This window comes from Zalophus californianus, chromosome 6 (genome assembly GCF_009762305.2).
Source record: "Zalophus californianus isolate mZalCal1 chromosome 6, mZalCal1.pri.v2, whole genome shotgun sequence".
Classification (NCBI taxonomy): Eukaryota; Metazoa; Chordata; class Mammalia; order Carnivora; family Otariidae; genus Zalophus; species Zalophus californianus.
The window spans coordinates 113,693,134-113,717,035 of record NC_045600.1 but is presented as its reverse complement, the minus strand read 5'-3'; the positions used below and the strand labels follow the sequence as shown (position 1 = coordinate 113,717,035).

The following is a 23,902-nucleotide window of genomic DNA, read 5'->3' as shown; positions in this document are numbered from 1 at the left end:
AGCAAGAGTGAGAAAGCAGGAGCAGGGGGGCAGGCAGAGAGAGAGGGAGAAGCAGACTCCCCACTAAGCAGGGAGCCTGATGCGGGGCTCAATCCCAGGACCTGGGATCATGACCTGAGCCGAAGGCAGATGCTTAACGACTGAGCCACCCAGGCGCCCCATCTCTTTAGGTCTGTTAGTATTTACTCTATATATTTAGGTGCCCCTATGTTGGGTGCATATTTACAAATGTCATATCCTTTTGTTGGATTGACCCATTTATCTTATGTAATGACCTTCTTTGTCTCTTATTATGGTCTTTATTTTAAACTCTTTTTTGTCTGGGGGCGCCTGGGTGGCTCAGTCATTAAGCATCTGCCTTCGGCTCAGGTCATGATCCCAGGGTCCTGGGATCGAGCCCCATATCAGGCTCCTTGCTCGGCGGGAAGCCTGCTTCTCCCTCTCCCACTCTCCCTGCTTGTGTTCCTTCTCTCACTGTGTCTCTCTCTGTCAAATAAATAAATAAAATCTTTAAAAAAAAAAAACTCTTTTTTTTCTGGTATGTGTATAGCCACCCCAACTTTCTTTTGGTTTCCATTCACATGAATTTTTTATTATCCCTTCACTTTCAGTCTGTGTGTGGCCTTATATCTGAAGAAATGAGTCTCTTGGAGGCAGCATATAGATAGGTATTGTTTCTTTTATCTATTCATCCACTCTCTGTCTTTTGATAGGAGAATTTAGTCCATTTACATTTAAAATAATTATTGATATGTACTGGTTGCCATTTTGTTAATTGTTTTGTGGCTCTTTTGTATTTCTTCTGCTCCTTTCTTCTTTTCTTGCTCTCTTCCTTTGTGATTTGATGATTTTCTGTAGTGGTGTGTTTATTTTTGCTTTTGTTTTTTTATTTTGAACATAATATATATTTTTAAACATTTTATTTATTTCTTTGTCAGAGAGAGAGCATGCATACTACACACGTGCACAAGCAAGGGGAGCGGCAGGCAGAGGCAGAAGCAGACTCCCCGCCGAGCAAGGAGCCCGATGTGGGACTCTATCCCAGGACACTGGGATCATGACCTGAGCTGAAGGCAGACGCTCAACCGACTAAGCCACCCAGGTGCCCAATCATTGTAGATTTGGATCAAGATATATTACTAGCGGGGCACCTGGGTGGCTCAGTCAGTTGAGCGTCCAATCTTGATTTCTCCTCTGGTTGTGATCTTGGGGTTGTGAGATTGAGCCCCGCCTTGGACTCCATGCTCAATGGGGAGTCTGCTTGGGATTCATGTATTAGGTCTTTGTCCACAGATCCTGGCTCATAGCTCCCCAAACTCTTGGAATTTCCTAAGTGTTGATAATGATGAAGATGTCTTTTGTTATGTTAATGAAGGTAACATTTGGACTGCACTCAAGGGCAGGAGCTGGTTGGCCGGAGATCCAACCATGTGTTAGAGTGGGATCAGTCCCACTCCCTGACCTCCAGGGAGAGGAAAGGGGCTGGAGGATCAATCAGTCAATGGCCAAAGCCTTAGTCAGTCCTGAGTTTGCAATGAAGCCTCCATAAAATCCCAAAAGGACTGGGATCAAGAGCTTCAGGTTGGTGAACACACAGAGTGGGGAGAGTGAGGTGCTTGGAGAGGGCATGGAAGTTCCGTCCCCCTTCCCCAGACCTCGCCCTGTGTATCTCTTCATCTGGCTATTGATTCATATCTTTTGTCATATCCTTTAATAAACTGGTAAACCTAAATGTTTCCTTGAGTTCTGTGAGCCACTTTAGCAAATTAAAGAACCTAAGGAGAAGGTGGTTGGAACCTCCAATCTGAAGTTGGTTGATCAGAAGCACAGGTAACAGCCTGGGGCTTGTGACTGGCAACTGAAGTCAGGGGTGAGGGGAAGTCTTGCAGAACCGAGCCCTTTACCTGTGCAGTGTCATGCTATCTCTGGGTAGGTAGTGTCAGAATTGAGTTGAATTCTTGGACACCCTGTTGGTGTCTGAGAATTGCTTGGTATTGTGTGTGTGGAGACCCCCCATGTTGAAACTGGGTCCAGGAGTGCCCAAAGATCTGTGAATATACTAAAAGCTATCGGATTGTATGCTTTAAGAAGGTGAATTGTATGCTATGTATATTATGCCTCCATAAAGCTTTTATTTAAGAAAAGGATAAAAACAGGGGCTGAGGCCCCATGGGTGATCCTTACCCCTCCCTCTGCTTTGGCATGTCGGTGCCTTCACTCGGTGGAGAAGCGTGGCCGTGCCTGGACATGCTCACAGTGGGTGTGCTTCATGGTCAGCCCATAGATGGGGGTTAGGTCTACTGTCACACCTGCTGGCACACTGAACTCCAGCTGCTGCAGCAAGATGGCTAGGAAGAGGAAGATCTCCCACTTGGCCAGGACCTCCCCTATGCACCGGCGCTTGCCCATGCCAAAGATCATCACCTTCTCACTCAAGGTCTTGTTGATTGAGGTGCCATCAGCAGTGAGGAATCGCTCTGGCCGGAACTCAAATGGATCACCCCACAGCTTTCTGCAGGAGGAACAGAGGAGATGGGATTTCTGGCCAGGGGAGACCCTGGGAGGAAAAGCCTTGGGGAGACTTCTGTGGATGGCACCAGTGTTAGAATAGATTGAGAGTAATGAGAAGAGAGTGGAGAGAGGAACCAAACTGTACTTTCATGCTTATTTCTTTTACAAAGCTCTTTCTAAAATGATTGGCCTTGCAAATGGTGCTTTGTCATATCAATTTGTTATTTTAAAGAAATAATGCTTCAACTAAAAGAAATTAAAAGAAGGAAAACATCTCTATCCTACTCAATATACAAGGGGAATCAGCAGTATATCCTGGTTTATGCTGTGTTGTTTTGGAGTATTTGTTGACAGCATCCCTTTTCACACTCAGAAGTGCCTCAGTTTGGGTGGTAAATTATATGGTCCCCCTACCTCTAGGCTAGAGTGGGATTTTCCAAAGAGAGGTCGCTGGGCCATTGACATCACAATCACCTGAGGTACTCCACTTTACCTACCAAAGTAGAATTCTGGGGGATGAGGCCCCCTAATCTAACCAACCTTCTGGTCATTTCCTATGTACACTAATGTTTGAGAAACATGGACCTAAATTTTGCCACTTAGAACAGAGTATATATAGCAATTGAGGCCCCATTCCTCTATTTATACCCAGTTCCTAGGGGGACAAACAGCCTTCCTGTCTGCTGAATCTCATGTATTTTTCTGTGGGGGAGGTACACTCACCGGTCATGATTGACGTGCCACTGGTTTATGAAGACACAGCGTTCCTTGGGGATGTAGAAGCCTTTCAGTGTCGTGTCCCTTGTCGTGCTGAGGAGGGAAGAGGGCTCTGTCAGGCTCAGGGCAGGAACACTGGGGCATGTCTCTAGGAGCTACTTGCTCCTACTTTCCCCCCACCCCCCGAATAGCTTGCCCTCCACAGTCTCCATAGTCTCCATATCCTACACTGGGAGGGACTATCAGGAGCAGGGAAGGGATGAAACTATCCTTCCCCTTCCTCAGCTCCTTCAACTTCAGCCAGTGTTTACTAAACTTTTGTTTGTGTCCAGCTGTGTACTTGGCCATCCTCTGGAGCCAAGAGACAGGCAGTCTGGGCTAGCCCTGAGGAGTTCCCAGCCTGGCTGAGGAGTCAGGCCTTTTGCTCTGGGAATAACTAGACCAACATACGGATAGAAGTAAATGTTCACTAACTCTCTTGACATTGTTAAAATCCCAGGACATAATCAAGGACAAATGACTGATCAGAGAATGAAGCTGTGTTAGCTGGATAAGTCAAGAAAGCCTGCTAGTGAAGGGCAAGTTTGTGATTGACCTTGGACAGGGATAGGATTCTGGTAGTGGAAGAAGAGGTTAGAAGGCATTCCAAGCAGAAGGTCCAGCATAGGCAAAATTGGAGGTTGACTGCATCATGCTGGCCAGGTGCAGTGAGGCCAGCCTGGCTGGGTTGAGAATACTTGTAGGGAGGGAATGAGAGCAGAGGTGAAGGAGAGCTGAGGTCAGGAGTGTGACTTTCTCCTGAAAGCTGGGTAGTTTGATCATGGTTGGACTGGTTAGGGGCAGCCTAGAGGTTGAGGGTCTGTGAGGAACTTGGTGACACAGCCAGAAATGAGAGGCCAAGGTCTGAGCCAGGGCCAGGGCTGAGAAGATGGGAGGAAGAAACATGGTGAGGACTACAAAGGTGGCAGGTCAGGATAAGCTGGCTTTACCTGTGCGGGATGGTGAAGGGGACGAAGGAGGTGTGTCGGAAGATCTCTAGGATGAAGGCCTCCATATAGGGCAGCTGGGGTCTGTCGGAGAGCCGGGGCTGCCGGGCCCTGCTGGTCACTGTGTCTACAGAGAACAGAAGACCAAACAAGGCTTAGGGCTGCCCTAACTGCTCCATGGCATCTAAGTCCTCTATTACGTGGAACTATGCCTTCTCTATCTGAGGCCCATTAACCACCCTACCCCCAGCATGTTCTACGCAAGAGTGGGCACCATTATATGCCCAGGGCTGGTACATAGTAGGTACAAAACAGCTATATGTACATTGAAGAAATGACCTGGGGATCCCAAGTCTTCTCTCAGCTCATACATCTCTACCACATACCCAAATCCTCCTGGATCTTTCTCTGTATCTCAGGGTTTGTCACAAGGTATATGAGGCTCCAGGAGATGGCCGTTGTGATGGTGTCAAATCCTGGGCAGCATGGTGCAAGGTGAGGAAGGGAGGAAGACAAGAATAAAAAAACAGCATTTACTAAGCACCCAGCACTTACGTACCAAGCACTGTTTTCTCTGCCTCCTTCCCCCTACATCCTCTACCCTCCATAAGTTTCCTGAAGGCAGAGACCAGGTCTCCTCAACACAAATTTGAGTCACTAGTTTCATAATTAGCTGCTGGAATTATAGGGATCTAGACTTACAGGCTAGAGAACCCCTTATTGTTCAGGTGGGGAAACTGAGGCCCAGAGGCCGAGGGGGGCTTAGTTGAATTCCCACTGGGAATTGTTGGCCCAGCCTGGACTCAGACCCTGAACATGGGCCAGGTGTCTGTGTCCCACACCATCTGGTATGTGGTTAGCAAATGATGGGATGGACTCAGGGGCTGGGCAAGTCTGTGGGTGAACAGCAGGCACTGATGGATGGAAGGGGCATGGGTCTGGTTCCTACCTGCCCCAAAAATGTCATTGATAAGGTTGACGATCTTCTCATGGGGGATGTGGCCACCACCAGCTCTGGAGCCCTTCTCATTGTGCTTTAAGAGGGCATCTGTGATGTCCTGGATGCTGCTCTGTGGGGACACAAGCTTGGGGCATCCTGGCACTTCCAGGTCAGACCTTGCCCTACCCACAGAGCACTCCTGCCTGGCCTCCAGGCAGTAAGCTGGGCTTCCAGGGGGAGCTGCTCCAGTAGCAGCCCTGGGTGCCCTTCCTCCCAATAACCCAAGGGGTCCAATTTCAAGGGAGGAGGTTGGGGGAAGTACTGGGAAGTCAAGTGCCACCTGAGCTGAGGATTAGCTTCTGTCAGCGTTCAAGTTCCTGCAGAACAAAAGCCTTCTCATGATAACAACCCCCTCCCATCGCGGCACTCTGCCAGGGCCCCATTCACAAGCAAATATCTCTGGGGCTTTGAGCAACCCTGAGAGGGAGGTAATTGGTTGAGAAAACTGAGGCCCGAGAGGGAGAGGGATTGGTCCCAGATCCACACAGTCGATCCAAGGCATTCCAGAGCTTTCCTAGGCCTTGGCAGCACATCAGCAGTGTGTGTACCTGGAGGCTGGGTGAGAGGGGCTACACCCAGGCCCTGCAGGGTGTCCCCTCACCACCAACACCTTGGGCTCACCTTGTCAAAGTCCTCGTAGTGCTCCTGCACAATTTTCTGCAGGAACTGCAGGAACTTCTGGTTAAAGGTCTTGAATCTCTGCAAGGTGGGGTTGGGCATATATTGCAGGATGGGGAAGAAGTCCACAGGGTTCCCGGAGGAGGCAGTCTCCACAAAATCATTGCTGTTCTTTATAAGGCTGAGCATTTCCTCACTGTGCTGAGGGAAGTGCTGCCCAAAGCACATGGCACCAATGACATTGGCCACTGAGAGCAGCACTTGGTTGTAGGGGTCAAAGTGCCCAACCTCTGCCATCTGTTCCAGCAACCTGCTGAGGAGGGCCTCAGCCTCCTTCCTCACATGCTCTTCCAGGTAGCAGGAGGATGAGGAACCCGGGTCTGAGGCAATGGAGAAACTCTTCAGGGCGTTCTGGGCCAGGCGCCTGCGGGCAGCCCACACTGGTCCAGAGTCTGGGCTGAAGGACATGCTTTGGCCATCACTAATCAGAGTGAAGCTGTAGAGGTCAGGCCGGCCCTTGAAATCCTCACCCTGTTGCACCAGGGCTTGCCGGATGGTGTCCAGGCCGCTGAGCACCAGCACGGGTGTGGAGCCAATGTGGATTTGCAGCACGTCCCCATAACGCTGGCTCAGCCTGGACAGCGCCAGATGTGGGTTCTTCCCCAGGGTCAGCACGTTCCCCAGCAGGGGCCAGCCCCAGGGCCCCGGGGGACTCTTCAGGCCTTTGGGAACCCGAGGCTGCCAGGCCTTGAACACCCAGAGCACCAGGCAGAAGGTGGCAGAGGCCAGGAGAAGCTCTGTGGTCATCTGGGACAATGCCATCTGTACCAACTACTAGGGAAAAAGAAGGAGCCAGGCTGAGTGTCAAGATGGAGGCATTCCTTCCTTCCTCATTCACTCACTCAGTCAGTAGACACTGGCATATGTTAGGTGCTTGGCTCCCAGAAAGACTAAGATACATCCACCATGGGTCCTGTGTCCCAGGAGCTCACCCTGAGAGCATCAGAGAATCTGAGGCCTGGAAAGGAACCTCAAAATGCCCAACCTGAGTGTCTGCACTTTGAGCCCTGACCCTCCCCTCTGCCCATCTCCTCAGTCTCCAATTCTGAGGCTGGAGTGGAGGCAACTGACACTTCAAAACAGGGAAGCACCCTTGCCAGCCCCCAGCTCAGGGTTATGCATGGCATTATGCCAAAGGGTCCGTGCCAATGCTGGCTTCCTGCCAATACCTCCTCCTACCCAGGGAACAGGGAACTGCTCCCAGCCAGCAACACCAAGGAGGCCAAGGTCCCACCCAGGGCTGATGTGAATGACTGGTGATGGCCCCTTCCCCAAGGCACTCTTTACCACATCCAAGGAGAGCACATCCTCCCCATCCCCTCACAATATTAGAGCCTGAGGTTGGGCTGCAGCCAGAGCCACAGCTGCCCTCGTGCCAGGTGGGGACCCCTCCCCATTTCTCCATTTGAATCACGCTAAGGTCCTTAGAGATGGCCCAGTCCAAGCTGCCAATTGAAAAATGGAGAAACTGAGGTCTGGAGCTGGGCAGGAAGGACTAGAACTCAGGCCTCCTACACCTAACCCACGGTCCCTTCATTCCTCCATCTCCCCTGGTTCCCAGGATATATTGGGCGGGGGTGGGGGGGTTCCCAGGGACTGGAAAATGAGCCCCAGAAAGGTACCTGTAGAGGCAGGTGCTTGAAATCAGCAGGCTTGTGGAGGCTGGTACAGAGCTTCTGGCTCTGGGGGAGGGAACTTTTTATAAATACCACCCTCTGTCAGATTGACCAGGCCATCCTGGTCACCTGATATCAAAGTTACCAAATGAAGCTGGAAGGGTCAGCCCTTGGCCTTGGGCCATGATCCCTCAGCTCCGCCTACTACCCATGGCTCAGGGCAGCACTTCAGGGAGAGGTGTTATGTCCCTAGGGAGGAATGCCCAGCTCTTTTCAGGGTCCTTAGGATCAATAGACTTATTTCTTTCCAGGGCAGGGCAGGGTGCTGGGAGCAAAAGTCTTCGGGGTTGTTCCAGGCTCCTTTCCCACTGCCCCCATGAGGAGAGACCCTGCCTGAGCCCTTGGACCAGGCTGATCTGCTCCTCTCAGGAAGGGTGCTCTGTAGCACCCCTCCGACCACCTGCAAAACCAGGTAGGGAATGGACATGCTCTGGCCACCTCTGAATTTCAGCCCAAGTCCTTAATCTGAAAAGAGATGAAAAGGCTGCTGCATTCTATTTTTTTTAAAGATTTTTATTTATTTATTTATTTGAGAGAGAGAATGAGAGATAGAGAGCACAAGAAGGAAGAGGGTCGGAGGGAGAAGCAGACTCCCTGCTGAGCAGGGAGCCCGATGTGGGACTCGATCCCGGGACTCCAGGATCATAACCTGAGCCGAAGGCAGTCGCTTAACCAACTGAGCCACCCAGGCGCCCAAGGCTGCTGCATTCTAAAGGGCAACCCCTTAGCCCTCCTTCCTCCTGGTAAGAAATGACAAGAAACTTAAAATCAAATGAAGAATATCCATGCTGTGAGATGTTCCTAATGGCAACTGACTTAGATTCTTCAAAACTGTCAATGTCATTAAAAAATAAAAGGTCCTGGGTGCCTGGGTGGCTCAGTTGGCTGGGTGTCTGCCTTTGGCTTAGGTCATGATCCCGGAGTCCCAGGATGGAATCCTGCGTGGGGCTCCCTGCTCAGCGGGGAGCTTGCTTCTCCCTCTGACCCTCCCCCTTCTCGTGTTCTCTCTCTCAAATAAGTAAATGATAAAATCTTTAAAAAAAAATAGATAAAACGTCCTTTTCTAGAATGAAGAGCCTAGAGACAGAACAATGAAATGCTAATGTAAAATTTCACTAGACCCTAGACTTCAAGAAAAAATGTTTTAAAGCTGCAAAAGACATTTTTGGGACAATTGGAGGCACATGAGCATAGACAGGAGATTAGAAAATATGGAATTAATGTGTATTTCCTTTTTTAAATTAATTTTTATTGTTATGTTAATCACCATGCATTACATCATTAGTTTTTTGTGTATTTCCTTTTTTTTTTTTAAAGATTTTATTTATTTATTTGAGAGAGAGAGAGAATGAGAGATAGAGAGCACGAGAGGAAAGAGGGTCAGAGGGAGAAGCAGACTCCCCGCTGAGCAGGGAGCCCGATGTGGGACTCGATCCCGGGCCTCCAGGATCATGACCCGAGCCGAAGGCAGTCGCCCAACCAACTGAGCCACCCAGGCGCCCCCTGTGTATTTCCTTTTTTAAAAAAAAGATTTAAATGATATATTTGAGAGACAAGAGTGCACAACTGGGGGGAGGGGCAGAAGGAGAGGGAGGAGCAGGGATTGGGGGAGGGGGTGCTCCATCCCAAGACCCTGGGATCATGACCTGAGCCAAAAGGCAGATGCGTAACTGACTGAGCCACCCAGGTGACCCTAATGTGAATTTTCTTAGGTGTGAACATAGCATTGCAGTTATGTGGGAGGATATTGTAGGAAATCTTCTTAGGAGATTAATGTTGTAGCATGTAGGGGTGAGGTGTCATGATTTCCGCAACTTACGTTTATTTTATATTTTATTTTTTTATTTTTATTTTTTTTATTTTTTTTTTAAAGATTTTATTTATTTATTTGAGAGAGAGAGAGAATGAGAGATAGAAAGCACGAAGGGAAGAGGGTCAGAGGGAGAAGCAGACTCCCTGCCGAGCAGGAAGCCCGATGTGGGACTCGATCCCGGGACTCCAGGATCATGACCTGAGCCGAAGGCAGTCGCTTAACCAACTGAGCCACCCAGGCGCCCTATTTTATTTTATTTTTTTAAAGATTTTATTTATTTATTTGAGAGAGAGAATGAGTGACAGAGAGAGAGCGCATGAGAGGGGGGAGAGTCAGAGGGAGAAGCAGACTCCCTGCAGAGCAGGGAGTCCGCGGGACTCGATCCCGGGACTCCAGGATCATGACCCGAGCTGAAGGCAGTCGCTTAACCGACTGAGCCACCCAGGTGCCCTGCAACTTACGTTTAAATGGTTCTATTTAAAGATGAAATCGGAGAGGGAGACAAATCATAAGAGACTCTTAATCATAGGAGACAAGACTGGGGGTTGCTGGGGGGAGGGTGATGAAGGGGGGATACCTGGGTAATGGGCATTAAGGAGGGCATATAATGTAATGAGCACTGGGTATTATATAAGACCAATGACTCGGGCGCCTGGGTGGCTCAGTCGTTAAGCGTCTGCCTTCAGCTCGGGTCGTGATCCCAGGGTCCTGGGATCGAGCCCCGCATCGAGCCCCGCATCGGGCTCCCTGCTCCGCGGGAAGCCTGCTTCTCCCTCTCCCACTCCCCCTGCTTGTGTTCCCTCTCTCACTGTGTCTCTCTATCAAATAAATAAATAAAATCTTTAAAAAATAAAAAAAAGACCAATGAATCACTGAACTCTACCTCTGAAACTAATAATACACTATATGTTAATTCATTGAATTTCAATAAAAAATAAGTGATTCTGTTTAAAAGTGTATGTCCATGTGTGTATGTATATAGAGAGGACAGAGAGTAGATATGGCAAATGTCAGCTATCCGAGGTCCTAGGGGAAAGTATGCGGGCGTTCAGTAAAAGTAAAGGAGCCTTCAGGTAGCAAGAGGGCTGTTGCTTGGTAAGGAGTTCCACGGTGATTCTCTCTCCTCTCCCAGGGAAGGCAGGAGGAACTCTCCATCTCAAGGAGCCATGTGAGGAGAGTCCAGGAGACCCTAGCTTTGAGAACGGGATACCTGCAAAAGGGGAGAACGGCTTATCCCTCCCAGCCAAGAGGCCATGTGGGTTGGAGAATGGGGAGGGGAACTGTGCCATTTGTATATTTATCACATACTTTATAGAGCTTGATAGTTATGGGCCCAGTTGTTCTAAGAGCTTTACATGTATGAACGAAAAACATTCTCAGTAATCTTGTGGAATGGAAATTAATACTATTTTGTTTTGTTTTGTTTCTTATTATTATGTTATGTTAATCACCATACAGTACATCATTAGTTTTTGATGTAGGGTTCCATGATTCATTGTTTGTGTATAACATGCAGTGCTCCATGCAGAACGTGCCCTCTTTAATACCCATCACCAGGCTAACCCATCCTCCCACTCCCTCCCCTCTAGAACCCTCAGTTTGTTTTTCAGAGTCCATCGTCTCTCATGGTTCATCTCCCCCTCCGATTAATACTATTTTTATATTACAGTGGAGTACTAGAAGCACAGAGAGGTGGGGTAATTTGCTCTAGAGCAATGTGTTAGAGCTGGGACCCAAACCTTCAGAAGACTGCTCTGGACCAGCACGCTATGCACCTGCCTGGAAAGTATCCCTGGACTGGGGGGAGCAGCTGAATGGTGGGGGCAGCAGAGGGCAGCCTGTATGACCGGAGTGGGGTGTAGTACCAGGATATGAGTCTCCTGACAGTCAGGTAGACATCCTGTAGGGACAGGACCTCACTTCAGAGGAGAGGGACCCCTGTGGGGGTGAGCTGGGAGGGGGCGGGCAAGATGTCAGCTAGGGTCCATCAGCCACTTTGGGACTCTGTGATGTGAGGACAGTTGGGGCTCTAAGGCACCTGATGAAAAGCTGGCCGTGGAACATCTGCTACATAAGGGCATCCTTAACCCAGAGAGATGATACACAGCACCAGCCAGATAAAAAGAGATTGGCTTCTCCTCCAGCACCCTCCCCCTTCATGCCCTCTGATGGAGAGGCCAGCAAGGTGGGCGGCTGTGGAGGGAAGGAGTACAGAAACAGAGCAAACTTCTCCCCTTCCCACGGGGTCTGGTTGGGTCCCCAGGAGGCTGGGAATGCTCCCTACCTAAATTGGATATGAGAAGCCATGTTTGATTTAGATTGGACTGGGTTCTCTAATTCCTGAAAAGGAGAAAGCTGTGGGGTCAAACTGGGCTGAGGTCAAGGGGCAAGGTTGGGAAGTCTGATAGAGCTGCAGAGCATGTTTGAAGACCTGGGCTGAGAGAAAGGACAACTGTTTTCTGTCTGTATCTCTACTGGGTTCAGCTCACACAATAAAGTGATCAAGGTCTGAGGCTAGGCTACATTTTATTTACAGAAAACTATTTCTCTCTTTCTGTCTGTCTGTGTCTCTCTTGCCCCCACCTCCCTCCGTCCCTGCCTCCCTGCCTCCCTCCTTCCCTTTCTCACCCTCCTCTCTACCTCTGTCTCTTTCTCCCTCTCCCTCTCTCTTGCTCTCATTCTTCAATGAACTAAAATCATACTTTATTCAGATCTCCTTAGCTTTTGCCTGATGTATTCTTTTGTTCCAGGATCCCATCAGGAACACTCCACATAGTACTGAGTGATCATGTCTCATTAAGCTCCCCTTGCCTGTGACATTGCTCAGACTTTCTTTGTTTTTGATGACCTTGACAGTTTTCACGAGTACCAGTCGGGTATTCCGTAGGCTGCCCAGTACTGGAATTTGTTTGTTTCTTTCATGATAAGGCTGCGGTTATGGGTTATTGGTAGGAAGACCAAGAAGTAAAGTGCCATCTTAGTCATATCGTGCAAGGCTACATGTTGTCAACCTGACTCAGGATGGGTGATGTTGGCCTCGACCAGCTGGCTGAAGTTTGTCAAGTTTCTGTATGGTGAGTCACTCCTTCTGCCCCTTTCCATACTGTGCTCTTTGGAAGAAATTCACTGTGAGCCGCGCACACCTATGGAGTGGGGAGTTCTGCTCCCCATCCTTGAGGATGGAGTATCTACATAAAACATTTGAACTTGTACATGACAGACTATCTTTATTTTTAATAAAAATCTTAAAACTTTTAAATGATGAAAGGCCTCCCTTTTCCGTCTGAGCTGCCGACATGCCATCCAGACTGAGGAAGATCTGGAAACTTCGGGGCCATGTGAGCCACGGCCACGGCCGCATCGGCAAGCACCGGAAGCACCCAGGAGGCCGGGGTAATGCTGGTGGCATGCATCACCACAGGATCAACTTCGACAAATATCACCCAGGATACTTTGGAAAAGTTGGTATGAGACATTACCACTTAAAGAGGAACCAGAGCTTCTGCCCAACTGTCAACCTTGATAAACTGTGGACCTTGGTCAGTGAGCAGACACTGGTAAATGCTGCCAAAAACAAGACTGGAGCTGCTCCTATCATTGATGTGGTGCGATCGGGCTACTACAAAGTTTTGGGAAAGGGAAAACTCCCAAAACAGCCTGTCATCGCGAAGGCCAAATTCTTCAGTAGAAGAGCAGAGGAGAAGATTAAGGGTGTCGGGGGTGCCTGCGTTCTAGTAGCTTGAAGCCACATTTGAGGGCGTTCATTAAATGCTAACAAGTGAAAAAAAAAACTTTTAAATTATAAGATCCATCCAGAAAAGTGCAGCTATTTTGTACAGCTTGAATTTTTACAGATTCAACAAAGCCACATAACTAGCCCTCAGATCAAGACACAGAACATTACCAATACCCTAGAACCCCCCCTTGTGCTCCCTCCCCAAGGGTAACCGCAACCCCAACTTCTAATAGTGTAGATGAGTTGTGTCTGTTTTTGTTCTTTTTTTTTTTTTAAAGATTTATTCATGAGAGACAGAGAGAGAGAGAGAGGCAGAGGCAGAGGGAGAAGCAGGCTCCCCGCCGAGCAGGGAGCCCGACGCGGGACTCGATCCCAGGACCCTGGGATCATGACCTGAGCTGAAGGCAGACGCTTAACCGACTGAGCCACCCAGGTGTCCCTGTTTTTGTTCTTTATATAAATGAAATCATGCTGTGTGTACTGTTTATTTGGTCATGTATATTTTTTTAATTAATAGATTTTTAAAAGATTTTATTTATTTATTTGAGAGAGAGAGACCTAAACAGAGAGAGTGAACATGAGCAGGGGTGGGGGCAGAGGAAAAGGGAGAAGTAGGCTCCCTGCTGAGCAGAAAGTCTGATGCAAGGCTCCATCCCGGGACCCCAAGATCATGACCTGAACTAAAGTCAGATGCTTAACTGACTGAGCCACCCAGGTGCCCCTTGCACATGTGCTTATATGTATTTCTGCTATGTATAGACCCATGAGTAGACATGCTAGGTCGTAGGCTAGACATATGTCCAGTGCTAGTAGATTCTACCAAACAATTTTTCAACATACTAGATATGCCCACTAGCTATGTATGAGGGTCCATGCTTCTCATGTTCACTACCATGGAATATTTTTAATATTTTTCATTTTATCCATTCTGGAGTGTGTATTGAATACTTCTCTTTTTAAAATCCCTCAATGCTTCCCATAGATTTCAGGATAAAAACCAAACTCCTGGGGCGCCTGGTTGGGCATCTGCCTTCAGCTTGGGTCATGGTCCCAGGGTCCCGGGATCAAGCCCCACGGCGGGCTCCCTTCTCAGCAGGGAGCCTGCTTCTCCCTCTCCTCCTCCCCCCTGCTTGTGACCTCTCTCTCTCTCTCTGTCAAATAAATAAATAAAATCTTAAAAAAAAAATTCCTTTGCTTAGCACCCAAAGGCTTCAGCAGCAGCTCTTGTTCACCTCTCTGGCTCTGTTTGCCCCCATGAACCGCCTGCCCCCACCCCCATCGTCTTCTCCATATGTCTATCCCTTTTCTTGAAACTCATGCCCCATCCTGTGTTCTCTGGCTACCTCCTGCCTGTCATTCTACACCTTGCTCAGCAGTCACCACAGGCTCCACACTGCCCTCCTTCGTGCTGCCTCCCCTTTGGACTGTGAGCTTAAAGGTTGAGGTAGCCTCTGCTTCTCTTCTTATCTCTAGTTTCTACCACTGGGACTCGCACACAGCATGCATTCAGAATAAGATTTGTTGAATCAATTAGTGTTCCCAAGTAAGAATGCTAACCGGCACAAGAGCTTGTGAAGACTCTGCTTTGGGCATTTTCCTGCATCGGTTTTATGGAACTTGCAATAATCCTTATGGTTAAAATTTATTGAGCACCTGCTATGCCCTAGGCTCTGTGCTGCGTGCTTAAGGTCTCTGGTTTAGCTTCATAGCAATCCTATCCTGAGGAGAGGATCCCAGGGAAACACATAGGGCTTGGTTAAGTTAAAGGTGAGGGGAAGGGTGAAGGGCACTCCTGGGTCACTCAACAAATTAATTCAGTGCACATTCATCAGTCTGGCTGTTGGTCAGGACTCAGTATTTGACAACCCCTTTTCTGCTCCTTGGGTGAGTCCTTCTTTGTGCCTCTCATTATTCCATTCTCACTTCTGCCACGGCTCAGGTCACAAGGAGCTGTGGTTTTTGGCTGGCCCATCGTCTAACCCAAACTCCAGCTGAGACTGTGGGCCCCTTGAAGGCAGGGGCTGAATCCCTTTCGTCTCTGTGCCCAGACCTGGCAGAGAAGGAGCACCTTGGTGTGGACACAGGTGAGTCATTAAATCTAGGGGGTCTCGAATCTACAAGATATGGACCTGGAGCTTCAGTCCTGGACATCCAATCAACTGCTGCGTGTGTCCACCCCAAGACCCCCCTCTCACAGCATCCTCATCATGCCCAAATGAGGCATGTCACCTCCCTGCATACACACTTTCCCTCTGATCCTCACCCCAGCTGGAAACCTGGGAATCCTGGAAGTCTTTCTCTGTCATTCACCACTAGTAGAATTCTCAGGATTCTACTGTTTAAATACCTCTTGGGTCTCACTCCTTCTCTCCATTCCTGTGGCACTGTCTGCAGAAGGCTGTCAGCACTGCTTCCCGCCTGGGCTTTTGCAGGAACCCCCTACTTGGTCTCACCACTTGTAGGCCAGTGCTGTCCGATAGAACTTTCTGTGGTGCTAGAAATGTTCTCTGGCTGTGCCATCTGAGAGGGTAGCCATAAGCCACAGGCAGCTATGGAGCACTTGAGATGTGGTTAGTGCAAGTGAGAGCCTAAACTTGAATTCCATTTAATTTTTAAAAAGATTTTATTTACTTATTTGACAGAGAGAAAGAGAGAGCATGAGTAGGGGCAGTTGGAGAAGGGAGCCCGATGTGGGACTTGATCCCAGGACCCTGGGATCACAACGTGAGCCAAAGGCATACACTTAACCAACTGAGCCACCCAGGTGCCTCAGAATTCGATTTAATTTAATTTAATTTAATTTTTTTAAAGATTTTATTTATTTGAGACAGAATGAGAGAGAGAGAGAGAGAGAGAGCACATGAGACGGGGGAGGGTCAGAGGGAGAAGCAGACTCCCCACCGAGCAGGGAGCCTGATGCGGGACTCAATGCGGGACTCGATGCAGGACTCCAGGATCATGACCTGAGCCGAAGGCAGTTGCCTAACCAGCTGAGCCACCCAGGCGCCCTCGATTTAATTTTAAATTGAAGTAGTCGTATGTGGCTCATGGCTGCCGTATTGACCAGCGCAGTTCTTGGCTCCCTCCTCAGCTCATCCCTCCAAGCGGTGCTCCACACCGCCACCCACGTGAACTCGCTGAACTGCACATCTGAGCGTGTTCTGGGGATGCTTATAGCAGTGAACAAGATAGGCCCTGCCTTCACAGAGGAGACTGACAACAAGCCTGCAAACAGATGAATGAGATCATTCCAGACTTACTGAAACTCCTCTTTGTCCTCCAGATCTAACCCCTCTCTCTTGCTCTGTGCACCAAGAGGCTGAACTCTGCAGACTTTATCAGTGGGCTGCCCCCATCCTCTGGCTCCTTGTTGGGTTCAGTCAATAGGAGGCACTAGCGTGAGATGCGAGCGTGGGAAGAGAATGAGGCTGGGGTACTTTTTCTCCACAGGTCCCAGCAATGTCACTATGGTAGGCCACAGCTCCTGCCAGGCAGTCCTCTCTCCTTTGTCTTTCTCTGGGTCAGGGAAACACCTTCTTCTTGTCCCTTCCAGCCCAAGAGAGTGGAGGCTTCTCTCTGTTACTAATTGTATGGTACCACACTATCCTGTGTTGGTTTCCCCAAGCCCTGCCCACACCTTTGTAAATCGTCCTTATTAAACTCTCCCCAATGACCCAGTTTGAATGGATCCTGTTTCTTGCAAGGACGCTGAATAATAAATGGGTTCTTTGCAAATATGTGATCCACCATCCTTGGAACCTCGGCTTTCTGACCCAAGCTGCCTCCCTCTGGTCACAAGATAGCTGCTGCAGTTCCAGCCATCACATTCAGACATGACCAGGGCCAGAGGGACAGGACTGCACCTCTTGCCATGTATCCTTTTTCAGAGTGAAGAAGTCTTTCTCAAAAGCTGTCCCAGTTGACCCTGGTTTTCAGAATAGCTTGCCTTGAAGGATTTTTTCATTAAGGGAATTCCCCTGTCCTTCCTGTGGCTTTCAGTAAACAATCACAAATACGTTCCACAAAGTATTTGGTCCCATCTATAATAAAATTACTCTTAGTGACAAATACGTTCCACAAAGTATTTGGTCCCATCTATAATAAAATTACTCTTAGTGACAAACAAACAAACAAACAAAAAAACTTTGTCAGTCAAATGCTCCTGGATGTGCTCCCACAGTGTCTGCAAGGAGGTGGTCTCATTCAGACCTATTGGGGAACAGCCTGCCTGCCCTACCTGCCGGTGACTGGCCACTCGACAAACTTAGGATGAAAACCATTTTCATCCTGGGGAATAAAAACTCAAGCAGAATCTCAGTCTCTCTCCACCACACCTCTAGCTCTTGCCTTCTGTTTCCCTGCTGGCCACGAGGCTTTTGTGGGCATGCTGGGCCTTCTCAGGCTCCTGGGAGCCTCTGTCTTCCTGGCCAGTGGTGCAGGCACTCTCTAGGACCCAGCACCCTTAGGCAGAGCAGTGGCCTTGACTTTCAGCCCCTCCCAGGCCCCTAGGCAGCCGCCTCAATTGGACCTTGTTTCACACACAAAACAATACAAATGGTCCAAAAAACATTCTCCTTTCTTTCTGAAGGTTTTGTGATGCGTTGTTATCATTAACTAGTCTTTTTTTTTTTTTTTTTAAGATTTTATTTATTTATTTGAGAGAGAGAGAGAGAGAGATCATGAGCAGGGGGAGGGCAGAGGGAGAAGCAGGCTCCCCGCTGAGCAGGGACCCAGACTGGGGGCTCCATCCCAGGATCCTGGGATCATGACTTGAGCCAAAGGCAGACGCTTAATGACTGAGCCACCCAGGCGCCCCTTAACCAGTCTTTCTTAACCAGATTCCTATCATGAACCAGATTTCTCCTACATATCATTGGCCAGAATCCTATCATAAATCTGTGTTTAATCCAATCACCAGCAAGGCAACTGGGGCCACAATGGCTGGTGCAGAGCAGCTGGCACCCACTGCTTTAGGCTGGGGGGCTAGGGTCAGTCTCCTCCAAAGCACATTGCTCAGAAAAGGAAGATGGAGGACACTTGCACAAAACTGGGGTTGAGGAGGGTGTTAGGAAGAGGAGACCTCAAGGTGGGGGGGAATGGCTATCGTGTGTCTACAAGTGGTGGGGCAGGTGGGAAAGGGTTTCTTAGTTGGTCGAGTGGCCAGGTTCTGGCTGGTGGGGCAGTCAGGCTGTGCCCTGATAGGTCTGAATGAGACCACCTCCTTGGCAGAGACAGTGGGAGGTCATCCACGAGCATTTGGCTGACAAAGCAGAGGTCTTGCTTTGATGAGAGGATGAGAACATTCATTCTCAGTAGACCCCGGTGTTTATATATAAAAGGGCATCTATAACTGGGAATTAGAGCATTCCCCTGAGCATGCCCAACACCCCCTTCAGCAGGCCAAACATTTCTGTGCAAGGCTGTTATCACAATTCACTGGCTTGGTAAATATTCCCCCAACAGTAAAGGCAACTGGTAACCTGAGTAGAATTAGTCAAATTCAGACATATACTATGGGTCTAAATTAATCATATCTGTTGCTATTGAAGGAAGAAGAGAAAAAGGAAGAAGGTCTGCCTTCATTTCCATTGCCCTCTAGAGTTAGCCCAGAGCCTGTGGGCACTCTCCCCCGTTCCCCAGCCTTCTCTGTGCAGTTTCCCAGGTCTGCTCCTTCCCAGCTGTTCCCCACCTATCAAAATACGGAGGTCTCTCATCCCAATCCTGCAGAGCTCTCTGTGCTGAGGGCCACCCCAGAGCCTACCCTCTGCCGATTATTGCAGGGAACCCGATTGTGGGCCCGTTGAGAGGAACCAGGGGGCTTTGAAATGGAAAGAAATTGAGGACTTCTGGTGACCATGGCCATGTGGTCAGCCATGTGGCCTTGCCCAGATGCTGGCCCTGGACAGAAGTGAAGGAGGCATAAGGTAGGATGCCTGATCTGGGCCAGGCTGAGATGAGCTTCTGAAGGCAGGATGGTGCCCAATTGCCTGTCTTCTGGGAACAGAATGACTGACTCACTGAGCAGGTGCTGAAAAAAGGATCCGGGGGGGAGGATCTGTTCGGCTGACCACCTTGGACCTGGTGCCCTGCTTACAAAGACCCAGAATCTCACTAGGCCTCTGCTATTGAAAACTAGATGTGTTTTCCTATTTGGGAGTTTTGCATGTTTCCATTCACTTATGTCACAAATATGCTTTCACAATGTGCCAGTTTGCTATTGATGAAGCATTGATCAAAACAGATGAGAGGGGGTGCCTGGGTGGCTCAGTTGGCTAAGAGTCCCACTCTTGATTTTGGCTCGGGTCATGATCTCAGCGTTGTGGGATGGAGGCCCTGCATTGGGCTCTGCACTCAGCCCAGAGTCTGCTTCTCTCTCTCCCTCTCCTTTGCTCCTCCCCGTTCATACTCTCTGAAGTAGAGATTTCTCTCTCTTCTCTCTCTCAGAGTAAGAGAGAGAAGAGAGAGAGAGCACACACAAGCAGGGGGAGTGGCAGGCAAAGGGAGAGAGAGAAGCAGTCTCCCCACTGAGCTGGGAGCCCGATGCAGGGCTTGATCCCAGGACCCTGGGATCATGACCTGAGCTGACGGCAGACGCTTAACTGACTGAGCCACCCAGGCACCCCTATAAATAAAATCTTAAAAGAAAAACACAAAAAAACCCAAAAAACAAACAAGAGTCCACACTCTGCTTAAGCTTACATTCTAGTCGAGGGACATAGACCATACACAGCATGATAAAATATATAGTACATTTAAAATTTGGAAATATACAAATAAAACTCAAGTTGAGAAGAGGGGGGTAGACTAGGAGTAGGGTATAGTTTTACATAGGATGACTAAGGAAGGCATACTAGGAAAGTGATATATGAGGAAGTAAGGCAGGAAGATTTGGAGAGAAAGTTTCCAGGGGGAGGAGAACAGCAAGTACAAAGGCCCTGAGGCAGAGTCTAGAACTCTGGCCCCTTGCTTCCTGGTCAGGACTCTACCCACCACAGTGTCTTGTCCCAGACTACGAGCAAAGCCTCAGGGGTCCAAAGGTGGACAGGTTCAGCCCTTGGGTCAGGGCCCCCCAGGACAGGAGTCTGGTGCACTAGGGTTATGGGAGGCGTTGCACTTCTCATTGCCAACCCTGTGTCAGTGAACAGCCCACAAGACAAAGGGGCCTCCAAATCACCAGGAAGAGAAGGAGGGAGGCAGGCAGGAGGTTAGAGGGCATTGGTGTGGAGCTCAACAGCCTGTCCTGGGTCAAAGTTCACATGCCTTTGCGTGAGAAGATCTTTGGCTAGGATTCCCTAACCATCGATCCATCTGCTACCAGGAACATGGGGACAGTGGGGCAGTGAGGAGGGGAGAGGGCTCTGGGCTGAGGGTCTCGGACCAACCACGACTGTTTGGTCAGCACTGCTGAAGGCCATGGGGGGTGGGGAGGGGGATGGAGAGACAGTAAGATCCACAACAAACCCCTCTCCCACGGGGGAGATGGAAAGCATGCCCCAAACACAGCCTGTGCTGAATCTGGAAATGCTCCAGGAACTGTGAGAAGGCTGAGACCCTGGGGTGGGGGCAGGTAAGGGGCTCGGCAGGAGGGTAGACTAAGAAGAATATAAGGGGGGCATTCCAGGCCTGGGGAGGAGGCATGGCAATGAAGAGCTGGATTTAGGGCGCCTGGGTGGCTCAGTTGGTTAAGCGACTGCCTTCGGCTCAGGTCATGATCCTGGAGTCCCGGGATCGAGTCCCGCATCGGGCTCCCCGCTCAGCGGGGGGTCTGCTTCTCCCTCTGACCCCCTTCCCTCTCGTGCTCTCTGGCTCTTATTCTCTCTCTCTCAAATAAATAAATAAAATCTTAAAAAAAAAGAGCTGGATTTAATTGTTTTACCAATTATTAATATCTTGCAAAGGCTTGGTTTATTAATCTATTTCCCCCAGGCTGGGGTTCGTTCCGTGTTAGGGCATGGAGGAAGAAAGGAATGACAAGTTGGGTTGAGGTCATAGCAAGGGTCAAGTGCCCTGAGAGTTACTATGGAGGAGTGCTGGAAACATAGATCAGGAGACACTGAACTAGCTGTGGGGAGGACTTGGGGTGGGGTAGGGGCTTCCCAGAGGACGTGATGTTTTACCTGAGATTTATTTATTTATTTAAAGATTTTATTTATTTATTTGAGAGAGAGAGAGCACAAGCAGGGGGAGGGGGATTGGGGAGAAAAAGGGCAGAGGGAGAGGGAGAAGCAGACTCCCCGCTGAGCGGGGAGCCTGATGCCAGGCTTCATCCCAGGACCCTGAGATCAGGACCTGAGTCAAGGCAGACCCTTAACCGACTGAGCCACTCAGGCGCCCTTATTTATTTTTTTTTCCAAAGATTTATTTATTTATTTATTTTAGGGAAAGAGAGAGAGGGAGAGAGAGAGAGATGGCATGTGCAGTGGGGGAGGGGCAGAGGGAGCGAGCGAATCTCAAGCAGACTCCCCGTTCTATCTCATGATCCTGAGATCATGACCTGAGCCGAAAATCAAGAGTCGGATACTTTAACCGACTGAGCCACCCAGGTGTCCATTAGATGAGATTTAAAATAGGGGAGATTAGAAGCAGGAGTGGTGGGGCTCCTTGCTCAGTGGGGAGCCTGCTTCTCCCGCTCCCTCTGCCCTTCCCCCTGCTTATGTGCACTCTCTCTAATAAATAAAAAAAATTAAAAGTGTGATACCTTAAGAAAAAAAAAAAAAAAGAGGAAGTAGAGGTGGTCCAGCCTGGTAGGGTCTGTCAAAGATTCTGGTTTTCCTTCAGATGGGAACTACTGAAGGGGTATGGTTGTGACAGAATGAGATTTCCCACTTTTGAAAAGACCCCTCTGGATGCCACAGGCTTGAGAAGGAATTGGAGGGAGTGACAGGCAAGTGGGAACCAGGTTTGGAGGCTATTTTTACTCTAGGGAGCAATGAAGGGGTCCCGGCGGAGGATGGGGAGGACGGGGAGGATAGGGCAGTGGGGCTGGACAGATGTCAGGGGGGCAGCAGCCTACCCTCCACACAGTCTAGATCTTCCTTGCCTCAGACCCCACAATGTGTCCCGCTCACACACAGATGTTTCTCAAGGGGGTGCTCTCTGTACCTGGAGAGGGGGTCACTCGATGCTAGGAGAAATCCCTCACAAGACCACTGCCCATTTTCAGTGCACCTGGTCCTGGCCCCCCCCCCCCCAAGGACCACCTTTAGGGGCCTTTGAACTTGCTGTTTCCTCTGCTTCCAGATACTTGTGCGCCTTGAGTCTTGATTCCACACTCTTGCCTCTGCTCAGTGTCATTTTCTCAGTGAGGCCTTCTCTGACTACCCTATTTTTAAAAGTAGGTTCCAAACCCAAAGTGGGTCTTGAACTCACGAAGTCGAGATCAAGAGTCGCTTGCTCCACCAACTGAGCCAGCCAGGCGCGCCTGACCACCCACCCTATTTTGATTTGCAAATTTCCCCAGGGTTTTCTACCCCTTCTCTCCTGTATTTTTCTCTAAAGCACTTTTCACCCTCTGACATTTTCTATGCATTATCTGGCCCCGCCTCGTCCCGTCCCCAATGTAAGGTCCATGTGAGCAGGAGCAGTGTCAGTTTTGTTCACTTGTATATCAATCGCCAGCATCCAGGACAGTGCCCAGCACATACTAGGCGTTTGGTAAATATTTGTCCAATGTTTGAGTGGAGCGTTGAAGGGGCGGGATGAGGCTCTGTTTCTGGTTGGGCCAGCGGGTGGAAGTGTCATTCACTGGGTCGGGGAGCACGGCGGGGAGGGCGGGTGATGTGGTTAGTTGGGGACAGGATCAGCAAGACAAGCAAATGCGGCTCCCCCCACTCTGCCCCGCGTGCGTTCTACAGCGGGAGGCCTCGGCAGGGGCAGGGGCAGCGTCTGAGGCAGCCAGCCAGAGCCAGCCCGAGCCAGCCAGGCGAGCCGTGTGGCGCTGGGGCTGCGTGTCCTGCCACAGGCGTGGGCCACAAATACCACACACGCAGGCTCCTGCTTGCAGGCAAAAGCCTAGCTCCGCACGCAAACCTGGTCCATTTGCACCGCCCGCCCGCTCAGTCCAATCGCTCACCAGCTAGGCTTCCCCGTTCCTCTCACTCCTCCCTCACCTCCAGGCTCGCCTAGAGTCCGGCTCTTTAAGAGCCCCGCCCCCGACTCCTCTCCCCTTCGCGTGACTGTGCCGGGACCCGAGGTGGGGAGTCTGGCAGCTGGGTGGCTGCGCCCGTCTCCGGGCCCTTCTCACGCAACTCCCGGGCACCGCGCCCCCGGCCAGGTGGGGCGGGGATGGGCCGCGTGACCTCTGCCCCCTGAGGGGTGTACTAGACACTTGCACGCTAGCCCGGGGAGGCTTCTGCGCTGGGCGCCCCCTCCTCTGCCCGGCCGGAGGGTCCCCCTCTCCTCCGCCAAGGGGAGCTAGCCGCCCAGCCCCACTCGCCGCAGCACAGCCCCACTCGCCGCCCGATTTCTCCGCCCGGCCAATGAGCTAGCAGCCCCGGGAGTCAAGAGGGAACCTCGAGGGCCTGTGGGTGCCAGCTGGAGGTACCCCGGGTTTGCAGCATTCCAAAGTGGCCCTAGAGCTAGTGAGGGCCAGTGAGCGCTCAGCGAGACTGCGCGTTTCCATCCATTCTCGTCTGTCTGTCGGGGAGCTCAGACGTCGGCTAGTCACCCGGGCTCTGGGGGCTCTTGGGGAACGAAGCCAGCCCTTCGGCGCCTCTGGCCTTCCGGCCCCGGTGACCTCGGGGCTGGGGTCGCCGTGCTTCTCACGCGAGCCCGGACTCGGTAACC

The 23,902-nt window shown here is 50.2% G+C and overlaps 2 protein-coding genes across 3 annotated transcripts; one reads left to right on the top strand and one right to left on the bottom strand.

Annotated features, from left to right (window-relative positions):
• Positions 1 to 2,106: 2,106 nt before the first annotated feature.
• Positions 2,107 to 7,585, bottom strand: LOC113910367 (cytochrome P450 1A2). Of its 2 annotated transcripts, none has more exons than XM_027572502.1 (7): positions 7,515 to 7,561; positions 5,836 to 6,663; positions 5,164 to 5,284; positions 4,601 to 4,690; positions 4,218 to 4,341; positions 3,235 to 3,321; positions 2,107 to 2,512 (listed from the first exon to the last, which is right to left on the bottom strand). In XM_027572502.1, the coding sequence occupies exons 2-7, from the start codon at positions 6,652 to 6,654 to the stop codon at positions 2,215 to 2,217; spliced, it is 1,539 nt and encodes a 512-aa protein (XP_027428303.1). In that variant the 5' UTR covers positions 6,655 to 6,663; positions 7,515 to 7,561; the 3' UTR covers positions 2,107 to 2,214. The 2 variants fall into 2 exon arrangements, with proteins under 2 accessions (XP_027428303.1, XP_027428302.1); XM_027572501.1 differs by having other exon boundaries at positions 2,116 to 2,512; positions 5,836 to 6,666; positions 7,515 to 7,585.
• Positions 7,586 to 12,651: 5,066 nt separating this feature from the next.
• Positions 12,652 to 13,172, top strand: LOC113910368 (60S ribosomal protein L27a-like). The gene has a single exon (XM_035728009.1). It carries the CDS (start codon positions 12,678 to 12,680, stop codon positions 13,122 to 13,124), a length of 447 nt encoding a protein of 148 aa, XP_035583902.1. The 5' UTR covers positions 12,652 to 12,677; the 3' UTR covers positions 13,125 to 13,172.
• The last annotated feature ends 10,730 nt before the right edge of the window (positions 13,173 to 23,902 follow it).